Source organism: Miscanthus floridulus, chromosome 1, assembly GCF_019320115.1.
Source record: "Miscanthus floridulus cultivar M001 chromosome 1, ASM1932011v1, whole genome shotgun sequence".
Classification (NCBI taxonomy): domain Eukaryota; kingdom Viridiplantae; phylum Streptophyta; class Magnoliopsida; order Poales; family Poaceae; genus Miscanthus; species Miscanthus floridulus.
The window spans coordinates 141,498,109-141,510,456 of NC_089580.1; the positions used below are offsets into that span (position 1 = coordinate 141,498,109).

General features: G+C 34.4%; 1 protein-coding gene across 1 annotated transcript; it reads right to left on the bottom strand.

Annotated features, from left to right (window-relative positions):
* Positions 1–3,102: 3,102 nt before the first annotated feature.
* Positions 3,103–11,934, bottom strand: LOC136464353 (uncharacterized). Its single transcript, XM_066463315.1, has 2 exons — positions 10,236–11,934; positions 3,103–5,537 (listed from the first exon to the last, which is right to left on the bottom strand). The coding sequence occupies exons 1-2, from the start codon at positions 11,932–11,934 to the stop codon at positions 3,112–3,114; spliced, it is 4,125 nt and encodes a 1,374-aa protein (XP_066319412.1). The 3' UTR covers positions 3,103–3,111.
* Between the last annotated feature and the right edge of the window lie 414 nt (positions 11,935–12,348).

Consider the following 12,348-nt stretch of genomic DNA (forward strand, 5'->3'; position numbering starts at 1 on the left):
TCAAACCATCCCATTTGATATATTTGTTGAGGCCTTATTTTTCTCAAAGTATCTTTCTGATATCTTTCAAGATCTCTTTCTAAGTCTATCACTTCTTCTAAGGTTTCAATATCCTCACATCCTCCTTTTAGTTTATCTTTAAAACTTAGAGGTCTTATGTCTTTATTTACTAGCTGGAGTGACTTATCTCTCCTAGACAGGCTCTCAAATACTTCCATCTTTCTGAATTTAAAGATCTAGTGGACTCAACTATTCCTGCTGATGATAACACAATTTCTTTGTTATGCTCAACAATATTATTATAAGTTTTCTTATATAGGAAAGTTATATCTTTTTTAATATAATCACTATTCTGGTTAATTTTACCTAGAGAAACTTTATTTTCTTCTAAAATTTGTAAAGCTAAATCTAATTTATTATTAGTAGCTGAATATTGCTCTTGAAGGTGCTTATGTCCCTTTTGCAACTTATCAAATTTTAGTTCTAGGTCGTCTTGCCTCTTTCCCCAAGATATGTAAAAGTTATGTATCAAATCAACTATTAAATTTATCTGTCCGTGAGATGTATGCCAAGTATGTTCTTCAGAACTATTTAATCTACACCTTATATTTATATTCTCTTTAGTAGTGACTGTCTTTCCTGTATTCACTTCCAAATTTAAATAATGTAACTTTTCAATCTTCAACAGATTATATTAAATCCCTTAAATTCAAAATATAATAACCAGGCTCTGATACCAATACGAAAAGGGGTACCTTCTAAAGAGAAGCAAACTCGGAACTCAAATTCAAAATTTTAAAATTCTTGAGTTACTATTCACAGCACTATTCAAATTCAGATTCACTATTCAAATTCGCGGCTACTATTCAAATTCGGGATATGAACAGTACCCGAGCACTCACCGGGAGTGGCTCAACCACTTCACTATTCAAGGCAAGTGTCGCTTTCAATCTCAAATATTTTATGCACGCTGGATGAGCGAGCGCTCAATTAGTGAATATAAATATTGATATGTCGCTTTCGCGCGTGAATATTTTATTGACTCTGGCTGAGCGAGCGAGTGATTAGCGAATATAAATATTGATATGTCGCTTTCGCGATTAGCTAATCTTGTGCTTAGTGAATATGCTTATGCGGATTATTTCTAAGGATCTTCTGTAGGCTGGCGAGACCAAAAGTTCAGCCGGTCGTGCGTACTATGCTTGATATGTCGCTTTCGCGCATGAATATTTTATTGACTCTGGCTGAGCGAGCGAGTGATTAGCGAATATAAATATCGATATGTCGCTTTCGCGATTAGCTAATCTTGTGCTTAGTGAATATGCTTATGCGGATTATTTCTAAGGATCTTCTGCAGGCTGGCGAGACCTAAAATTCAGCCGGTCGTGCGTACTATGCTTGTGACAGTCCTACTCGGTACTCACCGTATGCATCACTAACTTGCTTCAGAACTAGACTAACCCGGTCTACTCCCTTGCTATCCCCAGCCACGAACATATAGGACTCAGGCTCTATCGTCTCCCCAGGCAGTTCCACCCAAGGGGAACACTTCTCTGCGCACACAGGGTTCTCTACAAACGCCGCTACCAGGGCTAACACGAGAACAACACACGTAGAGGTTTCTCCTCTAGGGTCCCTAGCATAGAGACATTGCCCCATATGAACGAGCTTAAAGGAAGGCAGGGATTCAAATAGGAAAGCTTAATTCATTTCCACAGAGCAAGCTTACATACGGCTTTCCCTTTCGGGAAACCCCAAGCACTTAGCACAAACCTTAGGGATTACCTTACAAGCTCAGGATGATCACGGGGACCTCCTTTATTCTCTAATTTACAAAGGTGGAATGATACAGCGGTGGTGTGTGATTACTATTATTCGTGGATGATTCTCAGAATGCTCCTGAGATCATGTCTTCATGTGTATGTGTGTGGGTGTGGAGTTGGTGGAGTGGGTGGTGGATGAGAGTGGGTGTCTGAGGCTTCGGTATGATTGATGTTGCAAACATCAAATCAAGGATAGGCATGCGGTATTAACTCCGTGGCATGTATCTCTTCCCCCGGACAAATTGTTGATAAACCTTATCAACATAAAGAGTATATTTCTTGTATGTACATATATTGATATTGAACTAAGTCTATATTGACTCTTCAATATTTTCTTCGTTGTCCACTTCTTCAAGTTGCTATATTTTATACCAGGACAACAACTCATGATATTCTTTTCATCATATTGAAATCTAATATTCTGGTCTTTGTCCATGACCACGGATATCCAACATTTCATCATCATTATCATCGTCATCAGATATCTGTATATTCATTTTTGAGTCATAGTCTTTCTTAATATTTTCTTCATAGTCTTTCCTTATATTTTCAAATTTTTCATTTATTTCATGTCTTACTTCTTGTAAGACTTCTTCTTTTATATCTTTCTTCAATAAAGAACTTCTTGCTTCAAGTCTTTCTTTTATTTTTTTCTCAAGAACTTCTTCATTCAATGATTCTGTGTCTCTTTTCACAACATCTTTATATGTGGATACCCTTGAAGGTGCTTCTTCTCTTATATTAATACCTAGCAAATTTATCTTCACTTCTTTTGCCCTTTTATATTTTTGAATATAATCTTTTGCTGCTGGTTCTATGAAATAATTTATTCCCAAAATGCTTCTTGCATATGAGAGAGCTTGATCAATATCTGAATATTTTTTCCATGATACACCTCCATCATTTTCTCTTTCTACCTGTTGAGCTATAATTGATTCGAATGTTACATATATTCCGGGTGTCTTTCCCCTATATATAACATATATGGGTCTTTTCTCTATATTGGCAGATGATTCTTTCGGTTGTATCTTTTCATTGATCATATGAAAATATTCAGCCAAACTATTTAATATTGCTAGCATATATCCTTTATCTTCTCTTTTATTATTATATTGGAACCAAAAATTGTCTAGAATGCATTCTTGTATATCATCTAGAACAATATGGTCTCTAGGTTTGAATTTATAAGTATTCGGCGGAAATATTCTTAACTTATTTTCAGTTTCGAAATTGAAACATTCACCCCCAATGGGGCTTGTTCCTCTCTTCATTCCTGCAAAATAGAAGATCATGAAAATATATCAGGCAATGTATTATCTTTGCCTTTTATATGCTCAAATATTACTTTATATCCGTTTCCAGTAATAATATCTTCAAATAAAACCCATCTTCTAGTTGAACTTTTCTTACTATTTACTTTATTATAGTATCTACATATAGCTTCACAGTCTGTCCTAACTGTGAACTCTTTAAATCCTAGATATAGTCTAAAAGCATTTATTGCATTTATAACAGTCAAAATTTCTCTATCCGTATTGTTTATTGCTTTTAACTTATATTTTCCTGAAGCATACCTACATATTTGTTCTTCTAACTTTGGAGAATATTTATGTGGTTTTTGCTTTAATATTGCACCCCATCCTAACTTGGATGCATCTGTTTCTATAATGAAATAGTTATCATCTAAAGGTAACTCTAGGGGTTTTAAACCTTTGACTCTTTCTTTAATAGTTCTTACTAACTTTATATCTTCAGAATTAAAATGTTTTTGCCCATTTTTTCTTAATTTTGCATACAATGGACCAGCTAACTTAGCTAAATTTTCAATATAATTTCTAGCATAATTGACTATTCCTAAGAATTGTTGCAAGGTTTTCTTATCATTCATGACATCTAGAAATTCTAAGATTTTCTTTGCAATATGATCTTGTAAATAGATTTTTCCCTCTCCTATTTCATGACCTAAAAAGTTTATCTTTTCCTTACATATCTCCATTTTCCTTTTAGACAATATTAACCCATGCTGTTCTACCTTTCTAAAGAAGGTTTCCAGATGAGCTATATGTTCTTTATAGGATTTTGAGAATACTAATAAATCATCAATATAAACCAATATGAATTCTTGATTTTCATTAAAAATATTTTGCATTTTTCTTTGAAATAAAGCAGGGGCATTTTTTAATCCTAAGGGCATTACTAGCCATTCAAAATGACCTTGAGGACATGTGAAAGCAGTCCATTCTATTGATTCTTCTGCCATTTTTACTTGCCAAAATCCAGCTTTTAAATCAAATTTTGAAAAATATTTACTACCTTGTATTCTATTTATCCATTCTTGCTTATTTGGAATATTATAAGCATCATCTATGGTATTATCATTTAGTCTTTTATAATTGATAACCATTCTTGACTTTCCTCTGGCTATTTCAGCATGATTTCTAACTATAAATGAAGCTGATCTATGAGGACTTCGGCTATCTCTTATAGCTCCTAATTTTAGTAATTCTTCAATATGCATCTTAAATTCTTCTATATCTTTAGGTGTTGCTTCTATAGGACTTGTCTTAATTATATGGTCAGGATTTATTATGTTAATTTTACATAATATACTATTCTTGTCCCAATGCTTCATTGGTATTTCTCCTATTATCTGAATATCTTCTAATCTTGTTACAATTTTATCTATATCCTTTTTAGATTTTATATCTCTATACCAATTTGGTGCAAATGATTGCAAACTGATACATTCTATGCATGAGTTTGCTATATGAAATTCTTCTATAAATTCACCTAGCTCTTCATCTATATAATTATCAGAAACATTTTTATCAGATCCTTGGAGTTCTAAATTGGTCTTTCCTGGATTAGAATTTATAGTCTTTCTTACTTCTATTATATATGGAACATTGTCTTGATAAGGGACAAATGTTATTACTTGCTCATGTATGATTGTTGTTTGTAAAGAGAACTGTAGAAATCTTAATCCTAATATCATATCATCATGTATCATAGATAGATCTCTTATTGTAATTTCATCCATTATATATTTTGTGTTATTTATTTGTACTTCAACATTATAAGCTAGTTGATTATGAACCTTTTTTATCCCAGACATATCAGTAGATATTTCTGCTTTATCTTGATCTATTGTATGAACTATTTCTGGACATTTTACAAAATATTTATCATGTATAATATTTTTTGTACAACCAGTGTCTACTAGCGCTAATATTTTATAAGAGATATTAGGCGTTAATTTTACTTTTACAGGTATTCTTATACCTATAATTTCTTTAAATGGTAATTTAACTATGTATTTGCTACCATAGTTTATTATAGCTTCTTTTAATTGTAACGCTTTATTATTATTTTTATTTACCATTGCTTGATCCTTTAACTCGGTAAGACCTTTATAATTATCTTCTATCTTATTAGCTTCATTGAGTTCTATTTTACTCTTTAACTCTTCTAATTCTGCTTCTAAGCTATTTATTCTATTCTCTAAATTTCTGACTCTACTTGCTAATAATTTATCCTCTGATTCTAGTTCTACTTCTTGTCTCCATTTTTGGTTATTAGTTCTTAGACATGAAGCACATGCTTGCTTTAGACATTTAATACATGTAAGTCTATTTTCTTGACTAGGGTAGAATATACAAAAAGTACATTTTATATTATAATCACCTCTACCTTTTATCCAATCATGTTCACAGTCTTCTTGATTCATTAATTCTAATTTTGTTTCTTTTGAACTATTAATATCTTCAGATATTATATCTAACCCTTCCATAGCATTATCAAGATTGAGTAACTCTTCATCATCTAAAGAGTCTATAAAATCTTGGTAACTCTCAGCATTATTTTCTTCTTCTTCATAACTTTCTAATAAAAACTTATTATTAATCTCCCATTGCTCATCTTCACTGGTAATGTATTCAATATTATTTGTCTGCACAACTTCTTTAACTTCATGAGTCTCTTTGTCTTTAGTTTTTAACTCATCTTCCTGTTTCTTTATCACAACAGGTGTTTTAAAATATTTATTCTTTAGTTCTCTCTCTTTCTTGATATTATCAAGTCTACATATTTCTCGTCTAAAGAATAGTTCTTTTTCTCTTATGGCAGATCATTTACATGTCATAGAGGTTTTATATTCATCATGAATCATACTTAATTTTTTCTCATAATATTGAATCTGACTGTCTAAATCTTCCATTATTAGTAAAGTATTTGACTAAGGTTGTACTGACAAACTTGACAATATAAGTAAATCCCTTAAATTCAAATTTTAATAACTTGGCTCTGATACCATTGTATACGGGGGTACCTAATAACAAGAACTCGAACTCGGAACTCAAAATTCGAATTTAAAATTCTCGAGTTACTATTCACAGCACTATTCAAATTCAGATTTACTATTCAAATTCGCGGCTACTATTCAAATTCGGGATATGAACAGTACCCGAGCACTCACCGGGAGTGGCTCAACCACTTTACTATTCAAGGCAAGTGTCGCTTTCAATCTTAAATATTTTATGCACGCTGGATGAGTGAGCGCTCAATTAGTGAATATAAATATTGATATGTCGCTTTCGCGCGTGAATATTTTATTGACTCTGGCTGTGCGAGCGAGTGATTAGCGAATATAAATATCGATATGTCGCTTTCGTGATTAGCTAATCTTGTGCTTAGTGAATATGCTTATGCGGATTATTTCTAAGGATCTTCTGCAGGCTGGCGAGACCAAAAATTCAGCCGGTCGTGCGTACTATGCTTGTGACAGTCCTACTCGGTACTCACCGTATGCATCACTAACTTGCTTCAGAACTAGACTAACCCGGTCTACTCCATTGCTATCCCCAGCCACGAACATACAGGACTCAGGCTCTATCGTCTCCCCAGGCAGTTCCACCCAAGGGGAACACTTCTCTGCGCACACAGGGTTCTCTACAAACGCCGCTACTAGGGCTAACACGAGAACAACACACGCAGAGGTTTCTCCTCTAGGGTCCCTAGCATAGAGACATCGCCCCATATGAACGAGCTTAAAGGAAGGCAGGGATTCAAACAGGAAAGCTTAATTCATTTCCACAGAGCAAGCTTACATATGGCTTTCCCTTTCGGGAAACCCCAAGCACTTAGCACAAACCGTAGGGATTACCTTACAAGCTCAGGATGATCATAGGAACCTCCTTTATTCTCTAATTTACAAAGGTGGAATGATACAGCGGTGGTGTGTGATTACTATTATTCGTGGATGATTCTCAGAGAGCTTCTGAGATCATATGTTCATGGTGTATGTGTGTGGGTGTGGAGTTGGTGGAGTGGGTGGTGGATGAGAGTGGGTGTCTGAGGCTTCGGTGGTTGTCTTCTGCTTGAGCATTCGATGATGAATGAATGAGCCCTGCGTCCTGCTTTATAGCATGGAGGGAGTGTCCTTCATTCTTATCATCTGAAGGAGCGAGCCTTATCTTCTGAAGAAGCCTTCGAGGCGAAGTTTTCAATTATTTAATTGAGGAGCCTTCGTGCTTAAGGAAGCGTCTGGCGTCTTCAATTATCTCTTCGTACTGTTGCCTGGACAGCTGGACAGAGAATAATTGTCCTGGCTACAGTAGTATAGTAGAGTGACTGTATATTCCTTTTGCGTTGTCCTCCATCGCGCACAGGTGGATATTCTTTGGTATGGTCTTCCGATACCAATACGAACGGGGGGTACCTTCTAAAGAGAAGCGAACTCGGAACTCAAATTCGAAATTTTAAAATTCTCGAGTTACTATTCACAGCACTATTCAAATTCAGATTCACTATTCAAATTCGCGGCTACTATTCAAATTCGGGATATGAACAGTACCCGAGCACTCACCGGGAGTGGCTCAACTACTTCACTATTCAAGGCAAGTGTCGCTTTCAATCTCAAATATTTTATGCACGCTGGATGAGCGAGCACTCAATTAGTGAATATAAATATTGATATGTCGCTTTCGCGCGTGAATATTTTATTGACTCTGGCTAAGCGAGCGAGTGATTAGCGAATATAAATATTGATATGTCGCTTTCGCGATTAGCTAATCTGGTGCTTAGTGAATATGCTTATGCGGAATATTTCTAAGGATCTTCTGCAGGCTGGTGAGACCAAAAGTTCAGCCGGTCGTGCGTACTATGCTTGTGACAGTCCTACTCGGTACTCACCGTATGCATCACTAACTTGCTTCAGAACTAGACTAACCTGGTCTACTCCCTTGCTATCCCCAGCCACGAACACACAGGACTCAGGCTCTATCGTCTCCCCAGGCAGTTCCACCCAAGGGGAACAATTCTCTGCGCACATAGGGTTCTCTACAAACGCCACTATCAAGGCTAACACGAGAACAACACACGCAGAGGTTTCTCCTCTAGGGTCCCTAGCATAGAGACATCGCCCCATATGAACGAGCTTAAAGGAAGGCAGGGATTCAAACGGAAAAGCTTAATTCATTTCCACAGAGCAAGCTTACATACGGCTTTCCCTTTCGGGAAACCCCAAGCACTTAGCACAAACCTTAGGGATTACCTTACAAGCTCAGGATGATCATGGGGACCTCCTTTATTCTCTAATTTACAAAGTAGAGTGATACAACGGTAGTGGGTGATTACTATTCGTGGTGGATGATTCTCAGAGAGCTTCTGAGATCATGTCTTCATGTGTATGTGTGTGGGTGTGGAGTTGGTGGAGTGGGTGGTGGATGAGAGTGGGTGTCTGAGGCTTCGGTGGTTGTCTTCTGCTTGAGCATTCGATGATCAATGAATGCGCCCGGCGTCTCCCTTTATAGTACTGAGGGAGCGTCCTTCCTTCTTATCGTCTGAATGAGCGAGCCTTATCTTCTGAAGAAGCCTTCGAGGCGAAGTCTTCAATTATTTAATTGAGGAGCCTTCGTGCTTAAGGAAGCGTCTGGCGTCTTCAATTATCTCTTCGTACTGTTGCCTGGACAGCTGGACAGAGAATAATTGTCCTGGCTACTGTAGGCTACAGTAGAGTGACTGTATATTGCTTTTGCGCTGTCCTCCATCGAATGATTGATGTTGCAAACATCAAATCAAGGATAGGCATGCGGTATTATCTCCATGGCATGTAGCATTATCATTAGCATGTAGGCATGCGGTATTATCTCCATGGCATGTAGCATTATCATTGGCATTGGCATGTATTATTATCTTCCCCCGGACAAATTGTTGATAAACCTTATCAACATAAGGAGTATATTTCTTGTATGAATATATTGATATTGAACTGAATCTATATTGACTCTTCAATATTTTCTTCGTTGTCCACTTCTTCAGGTTGCCATATTTCATACCAGGACAACAATTCACGATATTCTTTTCGTAATTGACATTCTTTGCCATAACTTGGCTTTATTAGTCTGCCAACTTCTCTTTGTATTATACTATATCTTCCATAGTATTCTCTTAAGAATACTTTTATTATTTTATTTTGGTACATCATATAATATTCAGAAGCAAATTTGGTATTCCCTTCTAATTCTTTTGCTTCACTGAAAATTCTCCAATTATCATGGTTCGTGTCTTTTACGAACAATTCTTCATAATTTTGCCATGAGTCTGAATTCCATGTAGTAGGAAATTTATATGATCCCTTTGTAATATATATATCATGGCATGCTGGTCTTATTGGTTGTGTAAATTTTGGGGGATTAGAACAAAACTTAATTTTGTATCTACCTTGAATGCATGCTAATTTCTTACAAGCTTCTTTGATAGCTATTCCAAGGTCTGATTGGAGTATCTCTTCAAGTGTACCATATATATCATGAACTAATCCATGATCAATAATAGTCTGCAAAGATATATCATCTCCAATATTTCTTTGTATACTTCTGAAATATTTCAAATTTATATCAGCCTTCAATATTAAGAATCTTTGATGAGGCTTAACAATTAATTTATCATCAAGATGAAGTAAAGGAAAAGTATTTGCATTCACAATTATTCCTAGATGTCTTTCTTTACCTTGGTATAATTTCATAAAATATTTTTGTATATCATGAAAGGTTTTGTATTGCCTTTCAGCATATTTCTTCCAAATTAAATCTTTAACATCACGGGTAAAGTATGACAAAGTTTGTTCAGCCTTAAAACTTAATCTAGGAATGAGAAACTCTTGTGGAATATTATTTAAATATTTGTTTCTTTTTTCCTCTAGAATTACTTCCTTTTCTGATTGCACTTTATTTTCTTCATATATTATTTTATCTTCTAAATTCTTTTTCATATTGCTTTGCTGTTTTAAACATGACATGCATGCTTGTCTTAAGCATAGCCTACATGTTGCTCTTTCTGCTGGATCTTGATAATATATGCAAAATACATATTTTATATTAGGATCGCCTTTTTTATGATCCCACTTGTGTTCACAGTTTATTTGGTCCATCATTTCTATTTTTAATCCTGCTAACTCATTAATTAAATCTAACTCTTCATCACTTGATTCTTTTTCTTCATCATATTCTATTTCATCTGTCTCTATAATTGAATATATTGATTCATCGTCCATTATATCATCATCACAGACTAAGATATTTTCATTCACACTATCTATTATTTGAACCTTTTCTTGTTCTTCTTGCTTATTGGAATACCTGTTCTTGTCTTTGTTAGGACATGTTTTGCTTAAGTGATCAGGAGAGTTGCAAATAAAGCATCTACATGAACTATCATAATTTTTTCTAGGATTATATCTTCTTACATTCCTTTTGTGGAGGAATGGTGCTCTATTGTCTGATCTTCTAAGGAAATAACGTCTCTTTGTCTTTACATTTCCTTTCTTATAATTCTTAGGATATTTCTTATTTCTAGATCTCTCTTCTCCATATGTCAATGGTATTTGAACTATTTTATTGCAGAAATTATAATCTGATTGCTTCATTGATCTTTGGGCTTGTATATTCGTGCATATTTTTCTTAACTGTTTGAAAACGAATGTTATAGCCTGAGAGATATTATATTCTTTACCAATAATTTCCTTTTTATATTCTTCTAATATCATAGAACCTAAAGGCTCTGGTAATTTATTAAAATATTTTTCTACTATACCTTGGTTATAACCTTGCTTGGCAGTAGTAGCATTATACAAATAGTGTTGAGAAAATTCTTTTATTCCTTTCCAGCTTGTCAGTGACAATTTTTCTATTTCTTTTAATCTTTCATTCTGTAAAACAGTAAATCCTAATTCAGGATCTTCACCTATTACAATGCTTGATATAATATTTGCAAAATTATATGGATTACTACCAGCCATTTTTAATTGGGCATAATGGTTAGGGAAAGCTTCTACCCATTGTTCCCATAAAACTTTGACTGATTCACCTAAAAATGTTTCTAAATATGTAATCATATCTTCTACTCTATTTCCAATATTATGCTGATTTTGTATATACTTTTGGACTATCAATCCTTTCCATATGCTAATTATATTTGACCAATCTATAGGATCATGTGCTGCTAAATTTAGTATAGCACCATCACTTTTATAATTCTGGAATTGCACCTTCTTTTCAAATTCTCTTCTTTTTGAACCCATATGCTTATATTGTCCAGGTATATATCTATATGCAGGTTCTTCTTTTTCTGGAGGCCAAGTTCCTGGTTGTCTAGTTAGTCTCTCACTTTCTCCTTCTATCTTTATTTCAGGACCTCGTCTTCTTTTTGATGTAGTTGGATCTATTTCCATTGCTTCTATGGCATTATTTTTAGGTAACTCTTTATTTTCTAAGGGGTTTATGAGAGTTATTGAGTTATTACTGCATATCTCAATTGTATCTTCATCCTCTTCTTCATAGCTTTCTAGTAAGAGCTTATTATTAATTTCCCATTGCTCATCTTCGCTTATATCATTATCTTCTATGTCATTTATCTTATCCTTGCTATGTTCTAATTCTTTTTGGACTTCTTTTACCCTGTTATCTATTTGTTTTGACACAAAGTCATTTTTCTTTATTGGAATGCTAAGTTTCTTAGCATTTAATTCTCTATCTTTCTTGATATTTTCAAGTCTACATATTTCTCGTCTAAAGTAGAGTTCCCTTTCTCTTATAGCAGCCCATTTGCATATCATGGAGGTTTTATATTCATCATGAATTTTGCTTAGCTTTTGCTTATAATGATTTATTTCATTATCTATATCTAATTTTTCCATAAATTCACATATGCTATGCCTTCTATTTTCTTCTACTTTTGACTCTGAACTGGATGCTTCTAAATCATCTAAACTTTGTTCTTTATAATCTACAAACCTAATACTAGTCAACCCTCTATTATTTTCATAGCTTATGTAATCTTTAGGTTGTTTTAAAATTTTTGGTTCTATTAATGAGCTTATATTCCATTCTTCTCCTGCTCTTTCTTCAGAACTTATTTTAAGAGGACTCATAAATTTTATTCCTTTAGATTGCATACTTTCTACAACATTGTTCACATTTACCTTATATCTGGTTCCACTTCTATTGGTTAACCTTCCTATAAATTCTAT